At 37.7% G+C, this 23,920-nt stretch overlaps 1 protein-coding gene across 1 annotated transcript in view; it reads left to right on the top strand.

The window, feature by feature from the left end:
• myo10l3 (myosin X, like 3) overlaps positions 1-23,920 on the top strand; it is a 65,823-nt gene that overhangs the window by 28,604 nt on the left and 13,299 nt on the right. Inside the window, exons 11-23 of the mRNA XM_026272186.1 lie at positions 1,508-1,654; positions 1,751-1,851; positions 3,950-4,016; positions 5,171-5,263; positions 5,596-5,664; positions 7,851-7,933; positions 10,199-10,307; positions 11,593-11,673; positions 14,736-14,860; positions 15,112-15,226; positions 21,578-21,684; positions 22,634-23,077; positions 23,199-23,232. Of these exons, the coding sequence (XP_026127971.1) occupies positions 1,508-1,654; positions 1,751-1,851; positions 3,950-4,016; positions 5,171-5,263; positions 5,596-5,664; positions 7,851-7,933; positions 10,199-10,307; positions 11,593-11,673; positions 14,736-14,860; positions 15,112-15,226; positions 21,578-21,684; positions 22,634-23,077; positions 23,199-23,232 (1,575 nt within the window). The remainder of the gene's footprint in view (positions 1-1,507; positions 1,655-1,750; positions 1,852-3,949; positions 4,017-5,170; positions 5,264-5,595; positions 5,665-7,850; positions 7,934-10,198; positions 10,308-11,592; positions 11,674-14,735; positions 14,861-15,111; positions 15,227-21,577; positions 21,685-22,633; positions 23,078-23,198; positions 23,233-23,920) is intronic.

Here is a 23,920-nt window from a genome sequence, read left to right as displayed (position 1 = left end):
GTTTGTTTGCTTTAGCCGTCATGTTGTATCATGTCCTGGCATGTCAGTGCTGTGCCCTCAGTGTGTCCAGACACATGTTTCCCTGCATCCCCAGGCTCACCCCAGATTTACTGACAGACTGTCATTAAAAACATGCTCACACCCATACGCCTGTGTAGAAAGCGTCTTTGCGTGACTTGGTACCATTTCCTGTTTTTTTGTCCCCTCGGATTCCTGCTATAATAACTCGGTGATAAAGATCTCATGAGAAGCAACACAATAGAGGCCGAGTGTGGAGACAGCGGTTAGCAGCCGCCTAATGGGGGCAGTCTATTACACAAATATGCACGCTAAACACAAGAAACAGTCGATGTAGCACCAGTGCTTAAGAATTCCTCTTTTCCGCAAAGGAACCAAAATCAAAGGCTTGATTTTTTAAATTTAAAACCGGTTTATGGGATGACTGATGAGGGGAAAGTGTATGCATGTGAAGAATAAAGAGACCCCAACCTACGTAGCATGTAGAACGGACCGACTCGGTAGAAACACACAAGCAATCTTTTCATGAACAAAGACAATGGCCACTAACTCCAGCCTGTGTCAGCGGTCATAAAGCAGTGCCACGTCTTAATGGAGGCCCTTATTCCTCCTCCTCCTTTCCCCATAATGCATTAACACAGTGGTCAGGACCTCAACAGCTGCCATTGGCCGTATCCTGCACAAACAGCCATTCTTTCAGGTCTTTCTGATGGAGCCAGCACACTGTTCAGAATCAGGCAGAAGTGTCTCTGACTGATGAATTATAGTGTTGCTCATACAATAGACGGGAGTTTGGCGTTCTTAGGAATAGCAGAGTCTAATTTGTGGGTATTAACTTTCTCTCCATCTGTAATCCAGTAATAGCAGCTCAGGGTTATTGCTGGGTTTATGAGCTGAACTGAAACTCCAGAAGCAAAGAGCTTCCACACTTTTCATCACTTTTGCGAAATGAATTGGTAGGCCGGTTTTAGTGCATTGACTGTGTGAAGTCATTTCTCACAGTCTGTATGTGTAGTCTTGCACCAGTGTAGTTTATCAGATTTAATATGAACAAGTTACACTACTATTTTTTATTTCTTAATTCTGAGCATAGCTAAAAACAGAGCGTGATTAAAATGATGCTACTTTTTTTGGGAATGGGTGGTTTAAATGTGACTTAAGTGTCCAAATACTCATTGGGGTCACTGTATTGTATCCAATCTCAGCTATAAATCAGGAAAGACATCCATTGTTTTCAAACTTCGCACTTAAGGCACGTTTAAAGACATGCACAACTACAGAGAATAACAACCCTGCAGATTCAGCCCATAATGTGAAATTAACTTGGGGGGGGGGGGGCGATGTTGAAATTCAAACAGACATATTGGTGTTTTGTAATAATCTCTCGAGGCATCGCTTGTTGACATTGTGGTTTTAAATTGCGCTGTTGGAGGCTAACTAAAGGAAACTATCTCTAAATTAATATTTGTCTCTGCCCTGCTTTCCAAAGGCAATTGATTCCCGGGACTCTGTGGCCATGGCATTGTATTCCCAGTGTTTTTCTTGGATCATCGCCAGAATTAACCAGAAAATCAAAGGAAAGGACAACTTCAAGTCCATTGGCATTTTGGATATCTTTGGCTTTGAAAACTTCGAGGTGAGAGTTGGTGGAGCACAAAGAGGTGAAATGTTCCAGCCAGACTGTCTGTCGATGGCATGTTGTCATGTTTTTATGACTTTTCCCCCCCTCTAGGTGAACCGGTTCGAGCAGTTCAACATTAACTATGCCAACGAGAAGCTCCAGGAGTACTTCAACAAGCACATCTTCTCCCTTGAGCAGCTTGAATATAACAGGTGAGTCCTGTCAGTGACCCTGCTCCTTGAAGAGATCTGTCAACAAAAAGAGCTTTATTTCTCTGATTTTGGCCTAAATAATGAGTGCTGAATAATGAGTCTTTAATACCCCATGTTGCCATATTAGGTTTATGCGTGATCATAAGACCAAAACATTTACTTAAAAGTAGACTGGTCTAATGGCATAGTAAAAGGTTTATCACATGCACACTTTGATGCTTTTCACTGTCTCAAAAACTATTTTTCGCATACTATGGGCCTACAGTTTGGAAGTTGGGCACAGTGTGTTTCCTGTCATAGCTATGCAAAGATTTGATCTAAAAACAGTATCATTACTATTAAACTAAATCTTATGATTTTAAATCTGGACTTGTCCTTAAAACAATCTTAATGTTAAAAGAGGTGCTAAAGTGTTTTTTTTTTTTTTTTTTGTGGTTGCACATTAAAATAAAATGATTGTAATCTTAATTCAAGTGAAGAAGGATTTTGCTGTCTTACAGTAATCGATGTTAGGTGCTACCGTAAGGTTAATCCTGCCTGATTTAAGTGTTTGAAAATGCTTAACGTTTGAACACTTTGGTAAGAATTTAGAAAAGTACCAAAAAGTAATCAGTTACATTACTTTGATAGAATAATTGAAATAGTTACACTACTTCTAACATTTTAAATAGGGTAACTGTGTAATGTAATCAGTGACATTTCCAAAGTAACTTTCCCAACACTGGTTATAGCTGCTAATAACCAGGGGCGGACCCCAAAACAATAACTGCTCTTTAAACCTAATCCTTATTTTGCCCTCACTCTATTTTTAAGTTTATTTATCCCTAATTAGTCAACCTGATGTTCTAAAGCCATATTAGGCTACCTTATTTTTTTCAGATCACAAACAAAAGACATTATAAAAATGTTTTTACTAAGTTAAAAACTTTTTCAATCTTTTTACCATCATAAATTATATCCCATGCAACTCACTCGATCGCATTAGTGCATTTATACAAGTGTGCAGCAGTTTGCACTGGCGTGCCTAAGAAAACCATTCAAGAGAGTCATTTTGAAACAACAAGACAAATAAAATTATTACTTGAAACACAATACTTTCTTCTCTAAGGTTAATATATCTGGTTTTAGACAGTATTATAGAGCCTAGAATGCACGCAAAGGGCACCCCCTCATATAATCAAAAGCTGTCACTCACTTGAGTTCATTGTGATCTCATTGTGATCCATTAATAAGCCCTCTACACTTCAACAATGAATCTCTTATCTACATCGTATCTACTGTACACTTCGTCATAATGAGAGGATTCCCAAGCTTGTAGAACTCAGCACTTCAGCAACTTCACTGCGTTCAAGAAATCAACAGATATGTTTGTGATGAATTGATAAAGTGATGGCTGAACTGCTCAGTGCTGCAAATATGCTTTACCAATATCAGATTGGGCTCCTTGATTCCCTGAGGCCCTAAGCGGCCATTTACCTCGCTTAAATGTTAAGTCCACTCCTGAGAATAACACATTTTGAATACTGAGGGCTGTTGCTGACCCACAGTAATGCAAGGGTAAGTGTATACAACTGGACTGCACAACTGCAACGTTTTGTCCGAGCATTTGTGTGCGTGCGCCTCCCTGCGTACGTTACGTCCTCACTGTTACATCATCATCAGGAGATGAAATCGCTGCGTGAAACCCAAAGCGTACCATACAGGCTCGTCTGTAGACACATAGCTTCACACTATCAGGTGTCCCAGAGAGCTCAGGACACAACGGGGTGAAATAGCATAGAAGGGTGGAGGTGCGACCTGATCATGATATCCTGTGATCTCTTTAAGGGTAAAGTGATGGAGAGATAGCAGATGAAGTGAGGGCGGGTTTCTCAGCCTGTTTTTGCTGTAGTGGCTATGGAGGCACTCTGCCAGATGTGTGAATGGGTCTCCTCTTTCCCACACAGTTGTGTTCTTGTGTTGAAATGTGATGGCTGAGGGGGGTCAGCAGAGCCCGGTCACAGCTCATTTCATCACATGAACCCTGAGGATAATACCACCTTTGTGTACTTGTAGTGTTGTGATGTTGCTCAAGAGGTTCTCTTGTGTCTCCGCACAGGGAGGGGATACACTGGGAAGCCATCGACTGGATGGACAACGCAGAGTGTTTGGATCTGATCGAAAAGGTGACCTTTTGACCTTTAATCAGCTCTCATTGTGACCACGCAGTGCTCATTAGAAACCATTCCACTTTTGATAACTATTAGCACATGAGCAATTTTAGAATTTCAAACTATCATTTACAGGAATCATTCCTTTTTTTTTGTTGCAGGCTTTGTCAATCATAAAAAAAAACTATAAATAATTAGGGTCCATGTCTAGTTTAGCCGTGATGCTCATACAGGTGATGATGCTTTCTCTTCTCTGCATCATTTACACTACTTACTACTTTAATTTTTTTATATTCATTCACTTAGTGATTTAATGCAAATAATTATTTTTTTATTGCAAAATATTTTTGTTTCAAATAAATTTGTTGAATTTTCTGTTCATAGAAGAATCCTAGAAAAAAAATCACAGTTTCGACCAAAATATCAAACAGCACAACTGCTTCCAACATTGATAATAATAAGAAATGATTTCTTAAATATGAAATTTCTGAAAGATTATATGACAGTGAAGACTAGAGTAATGACTGCTAAAAATTCTGATTTACCATTACAGATTTAAATTATAATATAAATTACAATTTAAAATATATTAAAATAGGAGCATTTTAAATTGTAATAATTTCCCCCCTTGTTTTTTTTTTTTTTTTTTTTTTTGTTATTGCAATTATTTTATGTTTGGTGAGGATAAAAATAAATAAATAAATAAATCTTGCTGACCCAATCATTTGAACAATGGTTTAAATCTCTAAGAGGTCTGGACAGTGTATCATCATAATTAGTATAGATATCTCCTAAACATTCTAAAACAGTGAATTTGCATGAACAAAAAAGTAGAGAAATGTTAAACACTGAACTTTTTAGAGATTGCTAATTATTGCATATTATGTTTCAGAAAGAATTGCATGTTCCAGCTGCAATCGAAAAGATGTATGACCCATATGCTCTCAGGGCTTCCATATCAAGTGGCTAAAAAGGGCAATATGTAAAAAAAAAAATGCAGCTAAGTTGTCACTTAGAATAATCCACAAATTGAAGTTGACTTGAAGCTACATGACATTACAAGTAAATATTAGTGTAATTTGAGAGATATCTCTCACAAACTAGACCCCTGTGGTTAATGTGGAGAGCCATAGAGAGCGTGTGCTTAGATCAGTGTGCTCTTTCCTCAGAAACTGGGCATGTTGGCTCTTATCAATGAAGAGAGCAGATTCCCTAAAGGCACGGACTACACCCTGCTGGAGAAACTCCACAGCCGGCATGCCGTAAGTCCTTCTTTTGAAAACACTCACAGACATACAGTATGCGTTTCTTTCCCCCATCTCATTTCAGATCACAGAGAGTTAATTCTTCTTTAAACTCACTGATAAAGGCCAGCGCTGAGCCAATAGGCAACACCCAGTCACACCCCCACAGCCTCTCACATGCACATGCACAATACAGTAACGTGAGCAGGCTTTCCTCAGGGCACAGGAACAATGAGTGTGTCCTCAGAGAACACACATACAGTATGCCCTGACTGAAGTACCTCTGTGTGTGCTCACTGCAAATATAATCAGTATGAAATATAATGTGCTGTGTGTTTCTATCTCTGCAGACAAACCCTTACTATGTGAAACCAAGAGTGGCAGATCACCAGTTTGGTATTAAACATTATGCAGGAGAGGTAATTACATCAACAAGAAGTGTTATTTTAGCACGTTTATATTATTCAATCAGCTTTTCTTTTTTCTTTTCAGTTTTAATGTTAATTTAATTTAAATTTAATTTAAAAAAAATATATATTTAGCTTATTTTTATTTAACTTTTTTTTTGTTTGATTTTAGTGTCCAGCAATATTTTTTTTATTTTATTTCTATTTTATTTTTTTAAGTTAACATTTGCATTTACAATTTGTACTATTAATTAATTTACTATTAAAATTTTTACTATTAGTATACTGTAACCAAACTGTCAACAAGTGTTTGACAAATGTGAGAGAAACAAACATTTTTTTAAGATGCAACTTAGAATTTATAGTGTGTCTTGCCAGGTATGTAGAAGAAAATTACAGTGTATAGCAAAAGTATTTTACAGTATTGGTTTTGTGGTGCATTATTTGTGAGGTTGGAAAGATTTTATAAGGTCTGCCAAAATGTATAGAACAGTTTAAATGCATTTAATTGACAACTGAGTTGGCAGGCTCCAAACACACACACACACACACACACACACACACACACATACATATACACTTATGCATGTACATGTGGAAGTGTAACACTATTCTGTGTTTTACAGTAACATTGCAGTAGATAGGCTGAAATAGTATAACCTATTAATACAAAATATGATACACAAAATTGCTGAATATAAATTAACACTAATTTTATGCAATATTTACTGACTATAAAGATATTTAAATAATGTCATATGAGCAAGATTGCTGTTGTTCTGAGGATTCAATCCAGTTGTAGACACAAGGCTATGTAATGCTAATAAATCAAATACTCAAACTAAATATAAAACATAAAATGTGCATTATTCATAGACAAGGTTGTTAGTTCATTTTGGAAACAACAGCAGGTGGCATGACCATTTCTGCTGAGACCTATAATCTCAAATATTGGCTGATATCCCTGTCTATCACTATTGCACAGGTGTGACACTGGACTTCCCCAGTCTTCTCCTTCTCTCATCATCTACACTACCAGTTTCAGACTTTAAAGGGATCATTTATAATTAACACCCAAAAATGAATATTCTGTCATCATTTACTCACCCTCATGTCGTTCCAAACCTGTATAAGTTGCTGTCTTATGTTGAACATAAAAGAAGATATTTTGAAGATTGCTTGTAATCAGACAGCTGGTGGTTCCCATTGAGGGTGAGTAAATGATGACCGAATTTTCATTTTTGGGCGAACTATCCCTTTAAGAGAGGAATTAGTCTTTTCAGGAGAGTGAGAGAAAACAGTCAGAACAGTCTGCTGAAAAAAGCACAGAGAGAGATGGAAAGTGAAAAGCTGGTTTGCCCTTTCACCATGGGCACCACACGAATCCTCCACAGTTTAATGTGCAGGAAACCACACGCCTAACATGCACTCCCACGAGAAGCATTTGGCATGCTGTCCAGCTCCTTCTCTAGTTGCCTTTTCTTTTTTCCTGACAGTTTCAATTCACGCTTGTACTTGCATTTTACTCTTTACTTTCTCTCTCTCCTCCAAAAAAAGTCATTTTAATCAGTCATGCTTTCCAGTAAAACATCTAAAATTGCATAGGGTATTAAGACTTGTATCTCATGGAGTTTTGCTCTCAATCTGCTTTTAAGGATTTTTATATATTGTTTATGTATAAAAATCTAATTTTGCCTGATATCTTCACCACAGTCTTGTGTGCAAACTGTCTGATGTGATGCATGTTTCACACAATATGTATCCAGTCTTCCAAATGCTTTCAGGTGGAGAATATCTTTAGCATCTGCTCTCTAGGCCAACACAAATGAAAGATCGGACTATAAGCTTTAGATGAATTCTCTGTTTAAATGAGAGATTGTAATGATCAAGATGGCGTTATAAATACCACCAGCATGTGTTGTGGATGATGCATACTTTACAGCTCAGGACTTTATTTCATAGTGTTAAGATCAGTGGAGGAATCTGTCGCCACGGAGGTCATGATTGAGTAATACTAAACAGGTGACTGCATTAAAATGCGGCAGCTCGATCAACCTCTCTCTTCAGCTGAAATGTTAGGAAAGAGACACTCGAAACAATCTATAATTTAAAAATATATTTTCCATCCATAAAATAAATGTATGCATGATCATTAGGTCGTTGAACATGTATTTAGTAACTGTATTTGTGTGTGTCAGGTACTGTATGATGTGCGTGGCATTCTAGAGAAGAACAGAGACACATTCAGAGATGATATTCTCAATATGCTGAAGGACAGCAGGTAACAAATCATTCACTTTGTTTCTGTTATTCTAAGCAGTGCTCCTTAGCTTGTCATGAGATCAATAATGTATATATGTACTGTAAATGGTGCTTCTCATACTACGAAAACTATTGCTAAGAAATATTTTGGGCATTCTGACATGGGTTTGTGATACTATAATGCATCTCAAATCATTCATTAATAAAGTTTTTATGAATAAATTTGAATTAACAGACTACATGGAATATTATTAATGCCACTGTCAGCATTTTTGATAATTTTCACTAAAAGTTCATAGCCCCTGAATATTTTGCTGTACGAATATCTGAACATGCAATACATCAAAATAAAAAAGAAAGCCTCTACTTTCAAACAATTTTTTTTTTATTCTTAATTTATTCTTTATTCTTTATGCTTCATTCTAGCTTCAAAAATTCTTTTTTATCAACATGTTTTTGATTGGCACATTCTATACTCATTCAGGAGATATAGATAATACAGTAGTGGCCAAAAATATCTGCCCCCTTGGTAAATATGAACGAAGAAGGCTGTGAAAATTCATCTGCATTCTTAATCATTTTGATCTTTTATTTAAAACATTCATTAAAATAATTTCATTGGATAATAAGAATTTAAAATGGGGGGGGGGGAGTATAATTATGAAATAAAGTTTTTTCTCAAATACTCTTTGGACACAATTATTGGCACCCCTAGAAATTATTATGAGTAAAATATCTCTGAAGTATATTCCCATTCATATTCACAATTTTGAGCACTCCAGCGTGATTATAAACATGAAATTAACCAGCCATGGCTTCCTGTTTCACAGAAATATAAAGAGGAGGGAAAACAAAGCCCAAATTCCCTTAATCATTCATCAAAACGAGAAAACCCAAAGAACATATTTCTGATTCTCATATTTCACAAATTAGTGAAGTGGCTTTAAAAAAAGAACTAGAGCAGTGATTTCCAATCAACACAAAATGTTATGAAACTGCCTGGAAGAGGACATGTGTCTATATCATCCTAATGTGTGGTGAGAAGGAGAGTTTGAGTGGCTAAAGACTCTCCAAGGACCACAGCAGGAGAATTGCAGAAAATAGTTGAGTCTCGGGTTCAGAAATCTCGTCAAACAGCACCTACATCACCACATGTTTTTTGGGGGTTTCAAGAAAAATTCTGCTAGCTCATCCAAAAAGAAACTCCAGCATATTCAGTTATCAGACATGACTGGAAATTCAAATGGGACTTGCTTCTAGGGTAAGATGAAACTAAAAAATTAGCTTTTTTTAGCAGCAAACACTTAAGATGGGTTTGGTGAACACAGTGATAAAAAATACCCCATGTGTACAATGAAACATACTTTTTATGTTGTGGGCCTATATTTCTGCTGGAGGTCCTGGACATCTTGTTTAGACACATGGCATCTTTGATTCTATCAAATACTAACAGATAAAAAATCAGTAAGTGACTGACTCTGTTAAAAATCTTAAAATGGGCAATGTTTAGATCTTCCAACCATACAGTTATCCAAACACAGTCCTCAAAAACAACACAGAAATGGGTCACTGAGCACAAAACCAAGCTTCTGCTATAGCCATTCCAGTCCTCTGACCTGAACCCTACAGAAAATGAGAGGAGTGAACTGGAGAGGAGAAGAACCAACATGGAGCTGGGAATCTAAAGGGTCTGGAGTGATTCTGAATGAAGGGATAGTCTCTGATCTCTTGTCAGGTGTTCTCTAACCTCATCAGGCATTATAGGAGAAAATTTAGACCTGTTAAACTGGCAAATGGAGGTTTCAAAAAGTATTGAATAAAAGGTGCCAATGATTGTGTCCAACGTGTATTAGAGAAAAACCTTTATTTCATAGTGATATTTCCCCCCATTTTCAAATTCTTATTATCCAATGAAAGGTTAGATTTTTGTGAATTTCTTAAATAAAAGATCAAAAGGACTATCAATGCAGATTAATTTTCAAAGCCTTCTTTGATCATATTTACCATGGGTGTCAATATTTTTGGCCATGACTGTATATACCCAAGCATTTGATTGGAAAACAGTTAAAAATAAATTTGACACACTGAAGGACCATTTAAAATCATGTAATGAAGGCAAAAAGCTGTAAGTTGATGGGTCCAAGATATACACTTTCCTAAATACATTCATCTAAATTCGAACTTAAAAATCCAGCTACCCTGAAGCAGTTGTTGCTGATCTTTATTTCTTCTGATATGAATGATGTTTGTGAGAGATGTTGTCTCTGTTGTGTGTGTCTCTCAGGCTTGACTTCATCTATGACCTGTATGAGCGTGTTGGTAGCAGGAATGGAGACGAGACTCTGAAGATGGGCACTGCCCGCCGCAAACCCACCGTCAGCTCTCAGTTCAGGGTGAGACAATCGATGATCTACTGTAAATGTGCCATCTGATGTTTTTATACAACCGTATAAAGAATCAGAACAAGAAGGCTGTGAGACATGTGTTCTTCCCTAAAGCCTAGCATTTTAAGGCATTATAGACATAATAAAATATCTAGTTTTCACTAAGTTAAAAGGCGTGGTTCACATAAACAGTTACTCCCAGAATACACTGCTCAATGAAAAAATAGATCCATGATGATGGATGAAGAAAAACATATTTCAGTTAATACTGTAAGAAATCTGCAAAACAGTTCAGTGTAATTAAAAATAAATTATTTGATTCAGCATTTATGTGTTATGTACTTCTATCTGAGTATTGTGTTATTAGCTTAGCAACTTGCTAACATCAAACTCTGGTTGACCTGGACTGTTGACCCTTAACCTTTAAAGACAGACCTACTCATTGCTGATTGGTTTAGCTCATGGCTAATAACTCTTTAACAAAGACCTTTTAAAAATGTCAATGGGAAAAAAAACCTGAACCAAGGCTGCTGAAAAAGTGGTTGATCACTGTTGCACTCTATTGAAATCAGTTGTTAAATCACATGTGTGAAGTCCTTTTTGTGTGGCACGAGGAATTGCAGCCTATGTTGAACGTTTCAAGTCAGTCACTTATTGGGTTAAGGATGCTCCCTTAAAAGACAGCTGCTTTAGTAGGCAGTAGTAAGTAAGGCAGCTCAGTAAGTTTTGAAACAGAGCTAAAATGTGTGTTTTCGTGTTTAGGCTTAATATTTTGGGTGGACATTCCAGATTATGAATGCAAACCTAGCAGAATTTTTTTGTTTATTTTCCTGCACATGTGTGATTCTGTGTGCACCTTGCATGAGAGTTTGTGTGTGTGTGTGTGTTTTGTCCTCTTGTCTATGTCCCTGTATATCTACCCGTTTGCGGGGTTACGGGGCTTTGCATGTCATAACTGCCTTGCAGGGGATTTGACAGCTGCCCTTGTAGTGCGGCTCTTAAAGCCTGGGGATTACCCACAAACCGGGCACAAGGGTTTGACAGGGTCCGTGCATGTTCCCCTGTTCCGCTGCCATTAAAGCCGACCTGGAGCCTCTCAGTCTGAGACTGTGGGACAGAGTGCCAGGTTGAAGGGTCCTTGATGTGACTGGGTAAATACTAGCCCTGTCACTGTCTGTGTTTGCCAGGGGGACAGACAAGCAAATAGCAGCTGTGGTTGCTGAACGGCAGTTTTGGTGCTGTTACTTTCCTGTGCAGGGCTGTAATTTAGTGTTATTGTGTCTGTGTGTTTCAGGACTCTCTTCATGCACTGATGGCCACTTTAAGTGCCTCCAACCCTTTCTTTGTGCGCTGCATCAAACCTAACATGGAGAAGGTAGGATTGACACTTTTTGTACTAACCATGTCACACTCAAAGCATATTACTTTCGTTACTGAATCAAACAGAAAATAAAATAATTCTTATAAAACATCCTTTTCAAATGAATAGCTCAACCCAGAATGAAAGTCCATCATTGTTTATTCACCATCAGGTTGTTTCAAACATGTTTCACTGTCTTTCTTCTGTCAAACACGAAAGAAGAAAATTTGAATGAATGTTCATGCTGCTCTTTCCATATATTTCAACAATCAAAGAGCAACTTATAGTTCACCCCAAAATAAAAATTTGCTGAACATTTCCTCACCCTCAGGCCATCCAAGATCTATGAGTTTGTTTCTCTATTGGAACAGATTTGAAGAAATTTAACATCACATCACTTGCTCATTAATGGATTCCCTGCAGTGAATGGGTGCCATCAGAATGACAGTCCAAACAGCTGATAAAAACATGACAATATTCCACAAGTGACGTTAAAACAGCTTGTTCATTATAAACAAACTGATCAACAGAAAGCTGCTTCACTTGAAAGTTATAATATATAATCATACCGGCACATCAAGAAGTGTTCCGCAATGTTTGGCGTCAGTAGCATTAAGCAGCAGTGTTTTTGCTTGTCTCGTAACCAAATATTGATGCACCTAATTTGAATTTGCAGAAATAAATGCAAATGAGATTTGAGAGCTATGTGAGAGATTGTCAGTGACTTTTTTTAACTCGGCTTTCTCTGGTCACTATATGCTTTCATTGTCTGGCAAATAACACCTTGAACATAATTAGCAATTTCTTCGTTTTTTGTTGTTGTTTTTTTGTTAAATGAATTTTAAAAATCCACATGGGTTTGGTATGAGGGTGAATAAATGGGAGTTTAGATTTTTAAGTGAACTATTTAGCTATTTAACCTTTTAACCCCTGCAAACAAACAAACATGATTCAATAGTTTTATTAGTTACATGCACAGCTACTGTATACTTAGAATACAATTTCCAGGGAAATCTTAATCTGGTTCAACAACTTAAACTGTGAATTAAATATCTAAATGATGGATAACAATGGTGAAATCAGACAAACATAAGAAATTATAATGGATAAACTTTAAGTTTTCAAATGAAATACTTTTTTTTCTGATGGTAAACATGTCCAAAATGTCTGATTAAGAAATCAGTCCAGTGGCCTCTGCTTATGTTAAAGTGAAACTTCACAGGACAATCTAGCATCTTCACATTGTGAGGAGCTGTACAGCCAGCAGCACTCTGCACATAGAGTCACTGTGCTGATCTGCTCAGATTGGAGCAGCCCATCCCCACCGCCAGCACATTCCTGCAGCCCAAACCTGTCTGTGCTGGGGTCAGAGGTCACGGCTGTCCGCTTCAGCGGCACGGAGAGGGGTAGCACACTCCTGACCTGCAGCAGAGGAATGTAGAGATAACAGCCAGAAAATTACACAGAGCCTCTACCCTTTATTATGTGACACAATCAAGCTGTAATAATGCTCATTTACTGGAATCATTATGATTGCATTGATTCATAGATGACTCTCGTTTCAGTGGGCAGAGGATCAGGTTGGCTCTTCTGATGGGGTTGTTGTATCGTGATAACTGTCCTCAGGGAGGGGAATCACGGCTGTGGCTTTGTCTGGCGCCTGGCCTCCTCCGTCATTCCACACCTATTCTTCTATCATTTATGCCACACAACACATCCCACCTCACTTCGGGGCCCCTTTAAAGACAACTGTGATACTGCATACTTCATGCCTGACCCAGGTTAACTGCCCGAATTACAAAGGCAGACCAGAAATACACCTCAGTCTCTTGTCACATTAGCCTGACATTATCATTTCAGTTCAGATTGTGCTGACTGAAATGAAGGACATGGCAAATGGCAATAGTAGAACATGCTGTTAAGACGCACCAGATGTCCAGGCCACCAAGAATGAATCCCGCTCTCTAACATAGCGATCAAACAGCCTGATGAGACAGGACAGTGTGGGAGCAGCTGAACACCAGGCACTGACGTTCCTGATCCAGCTACAGATCGCCACTAAACATGACGCAACACCTCACACAATAGACATAATCAATCCCAGTTTAAAGCTCCCATGGCTTACGTTGGTGTTTGACCCCTTTTTCTGCCCACAGACGTCTTTTGTTCTTTGTGTGACAAATCAAAACAAGCATATCTCTGTTATCTCATGCTTAAGTCATGGTTAAAGTCAGAATCAAACCAAAATAGATCCTATAAAAATTCCTGGTCAGATTGAAAAAGAATGTTTGAAAATAAAATGTTTGTCTTTGTAATCTTTCATCAGCAACTGTGAAACATCGCCAAGCCCTCTTACTTTCCAGATCCTTCCCTTTAGCATAAACTTCAAAAAAAAGTATTTTCTACTTTATAGCAGTATTTTTGCCTTTTTTAAAATTTATATATTTGACTAAATTAAGATGTTACTAAGATTTATTATCAGAGAATGCATTTTGGTGTATGTATCATATACCACTGGCTTTTTTGTCCTTTTTTATTAACAATGAGCCTTTATGTATTTTTAATGCATTAATTATGCCTTGTAATGCACCTTAATGCATTGTACTGTCTTGTGAATAATTGTAACCACAGTAAATACATTATGACACTTATGAATTAATTGTTACACTATCTATTGTAAATTCTGTTAAAATTATTTACAACAAGATATAATGTATTACAAAGCATATTATGAATAATTTTAATACCCTTTAATAACCCTTTATAATGCATTATACATAAAGGCATTAAGTAAAGTGTTACCCAGTTTTCTCTTAAGCATAAACCTCACAAAATCCATCATCTTCATCTTAAAAAAACTGCTAATGAGAAAAGAGCAATACATAGAACCAATAGAAAATCTAGCATCAGCTTACAAAAATCAGATGTGTTATAATGAACACTATTTCATGTTAACTTGTAGAAGTGGAATAGGACCACTGTTCAATACTGAGTTTTGGTCCATTCAGTTTCAAGTAATATTGGGCTTAGTCGGTTGATGCCAGTGCTGATGGACATCTCCTTCGATCTGCTTCCAGAACGCAAATAAATTTGATGCAGATGTGGTTCTGAATCAGCTCCGTTACTCCGGAATGCTGGAGACAGTGAAGATCCGTAGAGCAGGCTTTCCTGTACGGAGAACCTTCCAAGACTTCCTCAGCAGGTGAGCTACATCGCCAACAAACCACTGACAGTCCATCAAAATAAAGTTAGAAGCACAAAATCTGCTCCAGATGCGCATATTTGGTCTCTGACAGTTTTTGGAAAGGTAATGTGAAGTTAAAGTTCTTGAAATCATAATGAACAATACCGGGGAAGTTCTTCTGAATCTATCAGTACATTGTTCTCTTGCAGTGAATTGAGTGAGGTGGAATGTATGTATGTGTGTTCAAGCTGTGCCCACTTCCTGTGCAGATACACAATGATCCTGAGGGACAAAAACCACACGGCGGACGAAAGGAGGAAATGTACAGATCTGCTTACGAAGTATGACGTCACAAAGAAAGAGTGGCAGCTGGGAAAGACTAAGGTGCGGTTGCGTGACCAACACATGTTCACACACACAGTTTAAAGTTCCAGGATAAATAATCAGTGCTAGACCTCAGTGCAAGAGTGCAAAGACTTTCTTTGAAATTCGTTTGAATTTATATCTGAATGCAAAAAGGAAAAACCATACAGTGTTCAGTGTTTACATTACAGTGTTTAATAACCATGGCATTTTACAGCAAGGAGAATCTGTGAACCCTTTGAAAACGTCCAGATTTCTGCATTGCTAACTCATAATATGTGGTCTGATCTTAATTATATCACAGTTATAGCCAACCCAGCCTTAGCGAGAGTGGCAACAGTCCAGAATGTTCAGCATTTGTAGAATCCTACCATGGATGGATGAACATCCAAGTTGTTGCTTTTTTCAGCGTTGTGCATCTCTGTTATGCTTCGTTATGGTCCTGTGAAAGCCTTTGTGATCGAGGTATGGTTCACACTAACCCGTCATTCTTGAGAAGAATATATTTAGTCGAAGTCATGTTTTTTGTGCCTCTTTTTTAATGTGCAACACACTTTACCAATCCCACTTCCTTAATTGACTACAATTAGTCATTTGCTTATATTTTCCACACTGCCCTGCCCTGTAAACAATCACACAGTGTTTGTGTTACTAGTGTTTGTCTGTAATTGTGCACATTTAATAAGTAATTAATGCTGAAGTCCAGATATATTCAAAGGATTCACAAATGTATTTTTGCCAGTATGGTACTCTGAGGGACTTCTTTATAGCGAGCGCACAGATGATACACTTTTGGACTTTTCATAGGGGATTTTTTCAGTCTTATGGTGTTTTTTCTGTCTTTCCTTTTTACATTCTTTCCTTTTTCTTCCTCATACTTCCTCTGTTCTAACCCCTCTCAAAAAACCCCTCTCCACATCTTGGTAAGGAGTTTTGCGCTCCCTCACTTTACTGAAATGACTCATCCCGATCTAGCCGGACTGAAACAAGAGTGCAGCACTTCAAGGGCGTTTGGCAACAGGAGCACAGCAGCTCTGAAAAGAATACTTTCTGTTCTCTGTTCAACACTGTCTATTCATTCTTATCTTGTAATCAGTCAGTTATTCACTCTCCTTAGTCAGTCTCTGCCACACATTAAGCATGGCCGTTCATTTGGTCTGTTTTTACAGTAAGCGGAGCTCTGAGGTTTCTAAGGAACAGGAAGGCACTGTAAATAAAAGGCATTCTTGCGTGCTTTGATTCAGACCACTTTTCTTTAAATTAATTGAATCCAGCATGCTCTGTGTTATTTCCTTTGCGGTCTTGTGGTTTCTGGCTTTCCTGAGAGCTCGTTTGGGTATCTCTTTATCAGGGGTCACATTGTAAGTTTGACGGGGCCTTAATGTGGTGTTGCTGTGATTACTTGTGTTTAGGTTTGGTTTTATTTGGGGCAGAGAAATGATCTCCTGAATCAAATAACTTGAGATGGAAACAGTGATGACCTGTCAATGCTCCTTTCGGTCATGAGATGCCATGTGGGTTATTATGAACGAAAAACCAATTCAAACCAAACAATTAGATGACTTCTGTACACAGTTAGGCTCTACTACTTAAGGAGCATTAAGGCAAAATATCTGTCAGAGTCCTCAAAAACATGATAATAATGATGATAAATAATGATAATAAGAAAGATCATGTGACTCTGAAAACTGGAGTAATGATGCTGAAAATTCAGCTTTGCCATCACGGAAATAAATTACAGTTTGAGAGATAGTAATTTCACAATATAACTGTTTTTACTGTATTTTTTGTAAAATAAATGTGGCTTTGGTGAGACTTTTTATTTATTTATTTTTATTATCAATTTTACTGATCCAAAACATTTTAATGCTTGTGTATATTCAGGTGAAGAGTATTTTGCGTTGCATGGCACATACCATCTGAGATTACTTTTAAGGCATAGCAGTGTCTATGATAAATTCAATGATATGGCATATATACGTATATAGTAGCGTAATTGTAATTGATTATATTTAATAGTCATACATCTTCGTGAACTGGTGCTGCTAAAGCAAATGTACCATAAAATCAAATATCACAGAAAATGTTATGCTTTTAAAAACAATTTCAGATGGTATGTGCCATGAAATGCACAATTTATCTGAATTCATCATGGCCTCAATAGACGATTGAACGTAATGCACTATTTCTCCTTTTCCTAGAATTGATCTTTCTGTCTCCCACACACACATGCATTAAGACAGTGAAACAAATTAATTCAGATACACACACTGGACACGCAGTCTCGCTCCCTGCTGAATAGAGTCATGCTTTACAAATTGTTTAGCTGTAAAATAGCTTCATTGTTCTGAGCACTGGGGTCAGAGCTGGATGGCTCCAAACTGTTCTCAGCACGTCATGTACTCAAGGTCAGCTACTTTAACCTACAGCTCTCACTGCTCCACCAGGCTCCATGATCATACTTGTTAAACAGCCTGTTGCCCTTAATGGACCCATAGAAAGCTGGTGTCTTCATGACAGAAGCTGGTCTAATGGACCATGCATATATCTACCAAAATGCACAGTTCAAAGTCTCTCACAGATCACCCAACACAATACTTCACTAAAACATTACCCCCCGGTTTCAGTCCCAGTCTAAAATGTAAGTCTGAGCTGTGTCAGCTGAAAGAAACTTGCACTAACTGATCTTAAAATATATCAGTGCCTTTTTTTTGTGGCTCAGGATGCACACCAGTAATGTGTTTTCTAAAGCACGTTTATGAAATATTACATAAATGTCCTAATTAAACTATGGGCTAATTCTGGCTTAGTCTAAGCCCTGTCTGTGAAACAGGCCTACATGCATTTGTTCCCCACAGTTACCAGTTGATTATGTTTATCCCATTCTGAAAATACCAGTGTAATTGGCTCCCAGCATACAGTATGTTGTGTTTTGGATATTCACACAGGATATCATACCTAGTTTAGTGTCAACATGAATCAGCGTTCCTGACTCGCTTTGCTTTCATGGAAACAAACGATTCAGCAAGAAAAAAAAAATGTAGGTCATGAACTGGTTTGTATCTATTGGGAATTAACTTGATATTGAAATGTAGATATTTACAAAATATAGCTTAATCTATGGGAGTTTGCCTAAATATCTATTTGGCGATTGGTTAACATCAGTAGAGATGCAGAGCGAGTTATTACATTTTGAACAAAGAATATGGAAACAAACATTCTCTCTTAGGAATAATGTGTGCCAATTAATTGTTTGCAGTAAGAGCAGAACATGAGCAGAACATGTCTGGCAATGCTTCTCAAATCTTTGGACTCCACAGCCCCCCTTTGTTCAAGTCATTCGAAGGTCCTGCTATCTAAGCGGATATGTACTTCCATTATAATAAAAATAAACTTCAAATAACTTCCATCAACATTTACTCAACCACAAATCGCCCAAAACCTGTATGTGATTTTTTCTTTTGTTGAGCACAAAACTATTTATTATGTATTTGGCAAATACTATAGATGTCAATGGCCATCAACTGTTTGGTTTCCAACATTCTTTTAAATATTATCCCTGTAAGTTTTGCGGAAGAAAGTCCTGTAATAAACCAGCTTAAACCAGCATGGGCCAAGATTGGTAGATACTTAAAAGATATGGCACTTATCTAGTTTTTAAATAAAAACACCCATCTTTAATATCCAGCTTGTGTTCTGTTGGGAACAGGTGGTTGTGTGCTTCTTGTCTTTTTCAGTCAGGGATCTATTGAAGTCAGGATTCTGGCCTTATGTCGTAATAGGGCCACATGAAGCGTTATTAGAAGTAGACATCAGGCAGTGCTGTACGGCGTTCGTTTGATCAGTGTTTACACATATGTTCCTCACATGTGTTTCATGTGTCTATATAAATACAGTCTCTTGTGTAAAACAGTTTAATGTATTCCAGCAAATCTAGGCTGGGAGTCAAAGCTCCAGCCTGTGGCCTATGACTGCGTCCGTCGCTGCTGTACGTGTTCGGCGGGTCGTTATAGTTGTTATCATGGCTTGAGGTCTGTTTTCTTTTATGATTTCATTCAGGAGTGTGTGATTGTGATCAGCAGGGAATGTGGGTTCACTACAGGTCCTGTTAAGCGGTGGCGCTGGCTTTTGTTCGTGGTGTTTTCGTGAGTGTCAAATTTGAGGTGGAGGTTAGGGGAGGGGCTTCAGATCAAGAAAGGGGTCTGAGATTGTGTTTCCTTGCTCAAAACAAACCAACCTGTGTGTAATTATATCCACGCTGATTGTGTGTTGAGGAAGTGTGATCCCTAGATCGGGGCTCAGGGTTTTTGGGGATGGGATGGGGGAAGGATGTGGACGAGGAAACTTCCTCCTGTGTGTGTGTGTGTGTGTGTGTGTCTGCAGCTGTGCGACGTTGATTACAGGAACATCTGGGTCGTCGGTTTCAGGAAATCTCACAATGAGCTTAAAAGATCTGTGGGAGGCCAGACATGACGCGGTGTTCATGATTCTGGTAATGCCACCATATACTGTATAGACTGTACAGAAAGTACATTATAGTACATATGTATATGTATATTGGATGCTGCTTTGCTGGTGTTCCCATCAATCTTTTTCTTTTTAGCTTAACCAGTATAAACCAGCTCAAGCATGAAGACCATGCTAGGTGACCAGCAACAACTCAGCTCAGGTTTTGATGGACATTTCATGTTGGTATAATCACAGTTTCCACAAAATTACTAAACATGACCATTTTTATTTTTACATTGATAAATAATAACTGTTTCTTAAGAGGCAAATTAGCATAGAATGATTTCTGAGGGATCATGTGACACTGAAGAATGGAGTAGCCTAATGATGCTAATTCAGCTTTGCATCGTATAATTAAATTACATTTTGAAATGTATTCCAATAGGAAACTGTAAGAAGATTTCACAATATTAATGTTTTACTGTATTTAAAATATTTAAAGCATTTAAAGCAAACAAACAAAAAAATAGTACCAACCCTAAACTTTTGAACACTATTGTGTATGAAGTCATGGGAAAGAAGTCATCACATTCATAAAGGCGTTAAACAGAGACTGTAGGTCATATGAGAGTGCCAACATGGAGGATATATTTTGTTATAAAAGTTATAATATATCATAATACAAAACATGCACACTAATTGAGAAGATTTCCTGAAATACAGTGCATACTATGACAGTGCATACATTTAGAAGTAGTTGTTGTAGTCTTGTATCTAACCATCCAGCTTATTTTTGTGGAAAGGTGTGTGAAAATCAATTTGGGCATCACTACTCAGGATTTATTAAAAAAAAATTGTTTTTACCTTTGTTGCTCTTTCTTACTGAGTTCTCCTATTGTCTCTGTTGGATAAGGATAATAAAAAGTGTGTTTTTATTGTCTAATTTCTCTTCAAATAACCTGATACACAATTCTGCTAGCATATCTATAGAGGCGGCAGCCAATGAATGTGAGGATACTCCTCGACCATCAGTGAAAAACAGCGAGTCACGCCATTTCAACTTAGTGAAATACACTGAGAGGGGTGAACTGCACAATATAACATTTGAACTATGTTGAGTACACTTTTTATTTCTTGTGAAACCATTGTAGTAAAAGTAATTTTATGCCTTAAAGGGACAGTTCACCCTATAAATGAAAGTTCTGTCATCATTTACTCACCCTCATGATGTTTCAAACCTGTATAAGTTTCTTTCTTCCGTGGCTACCATCAACTGTTTTGGTCAATCTTTAAAATCATCTTTTGTGTTTAGCATAAGAAAGAAATGCATACAGGTTTGGAACAACATCAGGGTGAGTAAATGCTGACAGAGATTTGATTGATCTATCCCTTAATGTATAAAACTTATTTCAACTTGAGTCACAATGTCCAGTACTGTTTAGTATAAATGTTCATTTATATTTAGAGTTCATTACAAAGCAATTAATGCAGATCATCCCTTTAATTCACCAGTGTTTCAGAGGTTTCTCTTCTATGAGTCAGCGTCAGTGAGTAAAGAGTTAAACCTACATGTCTTCTGTCTCTGAGACAGAGAGAGAGTGAGGGTGTGGCCTGCTCTTTGGCCGAGAGCCACTCTTTCCCCCTCCTCCTCTCTCTCTCTCTCTCTCTCTCTCTCTCTCTCTCTCTGTGTGTGTCTGTGCACGTCAGTCTGTCTGGAATAGCCCGAGCAGCAGCAGTAACAGGAAATCAGAGCGCTGTGGTTTCAGCACAATGGCAGAGCTCCACAGCTCAGCTCCCTGTAGCCTGTAGCCTGCTGAGCACACTGGAGACGTGCTCTTCACACCGCCTGGAGAGAGTGACCCATCAGTTGACCTAAACCTACTCTCTTCCCTCTCCTTGTCTTTCCTCTTTGGTGCCTTGCAGGTGTTCCTGAAGGAAGCTTTGGAGCAGAGGCTGGAGAAGGAAAGAGAGGAGGTGCGCACAGCGGCTGGTATGGTGATCCGGGCCCACATACTAAGTTATGTGGCAAGGTTAGTGCAGCTTTGTGTGTGTTTGTGTATAAACACGCTCTGTTGAATGGGGTCGGGGGAGTTACCAAAGACTGTGGTTGTGACTTGAGTGACTTGATTGCTATAATCGAATATGTGAATGAGATGGAAGTTTGCATAGCAAAATCATTTAGCAGGGCTGCCTGAAGCAGTGAATTGAGAGCAATGCAAAGTGGATTAGAATCATTATGAAAGTGCAGGGAAACAAATGATGGAAGACTCTTTTCACTGCAAATACTGGCTGAATTTATTTACATGCTTTTTTTTTTATCTTTTTTTTTTTTTTTTGCCAGTCTTGACATAATCAGGGGATTTATGTTGGTTTACATGCAACTTTGTGTTTCAGAAGTGATGCTTAAACCATGGTGGTTTAGTTTTAGTTTTGCTGTTTTTTTTTTTTTAAGGGATTTTGGGAACTTGTCAACTGATTAATCTGTAAAAACATCTGGCTGACAAACTAAGACCATCTGGGAAAGGCTTGGAGACCAGTTTGAACTATAGCTAAGACCAGAAAACCAGTTTAAGATGTTTTCAACAGGTTGCTTTTACTGCTGTCGTTTATGGGATTGCTGAAGTGTCTGTTTTGCCTTTGTTTATTATAAATCCAGCATTAAAGGTCAGATCTGAGATTTTCTGATTTAGGTGGCCTGGTGTAAATGTATGAGAACTGTGGCACAGCTGCTCACACAGATCAAATGTCTTTTATTATCACAGACACCAACTAGCCCGAGTGTTTTATATTAATGACCCTCTTTCATATTTGTCATGCTGATTGCTTCTTAAATGCGTTACTGATGTGTTAATGACAGAGTTGTTAATTATGTTGAGTAATAGCTGTAATACACTCATAATTACGGTTATATCCTGTCAACTAATCACTGGTGAAGCCTCAAAGGCTTGCTCTCTAATGTTGCAACTCTCGTCCTCGCAGAAAAAACTATAAAAAAGTCCGGACCAGCACCATCACTATCCAAAAGAACTACCGCGCTCACTTCTGGAGACAAGCTTTCCAGCGTTTCCGCTCCGCTGCCGTGGTCCTCCAGAAACACATCCGCGGACAGATCGCTCGACGGCTCTACCGGCAGCTCTTAGAGGAAAAACAGAGGAGAGAAGAGGAGGAGAGAATCAGAAGAGAGGAAGAAGAGAAGAGACGACTAGAAGAGCTGAGGAGACTTGAAGAAGAGAGACTAAGACAAGAGGAAGAGAGAAAGAGGGAGGAGGAGGAGAGACAGAGGCTTCAAGAAGAGGAACAGAGAAGGAAAGAGGAGGAACAGGAGGCTTTACGGATACAGCAGGAAGAGGAAGAGTCGAACAGGAGGCAGGAAGAGCTGAAGAGCAAACAGATACTGGAGGATAGAGAGGCAGGGCACAGCAGGTAACACGCAATCCGGGCAAATGTTTGAGTTTTAATTTAGGTCATCTTAAATCTGTGTGGGCTGCCGGACTGTGCTTAATCCCTGTCTAAAAGGATTCTCTCCTGTTTTGCCTCATATTAGGAGTCTAGTGGAGAAAAATCATCACAACCACAAGGTATTATTTCTACTGGACATTTGATTTTATATTCTTATGAGAGTGATTTAAAACCTGGAAAGATATAACCTTGCATTATCCTAAATCTCTATCTTCACTTACAAAAAATCTGTAGTAAAATCACTGTACAATTGTAAATTCAGGGGTAATTTTAAAAAAGAGCCTCTTGAGAAGCTTAACTAGTTTGGAATAGTTTTATTTTTTTTTAAACTGTTTCAATGCCTGTTAATATGTATTTAATTTAATTTAATTTAATTTAATTTAATTTAATTTAATTTTATTTTATTTTATTTTATTTCATTTTCATTTTCATTTTCATTTTCATTTTCATTTTCATTTTCATTTTCATTTTCATTTATCAAGTTAAATGATCTGACCAACATGCAGAAATAAAAATAAATAAATAAGAATTTTTGTTTTATTTTTATATCATACAGATAGCTGCCTCTCAAAAATCAGATAAAGTGACCCTTTTAGAAAATGGTCAGGGGAGCGTTTCCCAAAACCTTAATAGTATTTTTTATAAATTAATTAAATTAACTTTTTAACTTGAAAAATATATTTAAAAAAAAAATTTAAACTTGAAAAATATATTAAATTTTTTTTTTGAGTTTTTAAACTTTTCTTATAATGGTATACATTATATATATATTTAAAAAAAATCTTCTAGTTTACATGAATACACAAA

The sequence above is a fragment of the Carassius auratus genome, chromosome 9 (assembly GCF_003368295.1).
Source record: "Carassius auratus strain Wakin chromosome 9, ASM336829v1, whole genome shotgun sequence".
Classification (NCBI taxonomy): Eukaryota; Metazoa; Chordata; class Actinopteri; order Cypriniformes; family Cyprinidae; genus Carassius; species Carassius auratus.
The sequence above is the reverse complement of the archived record's forward strand: the minus strand, read 5'-3'. Positions and strand labels throughout refer to the sequence as shown.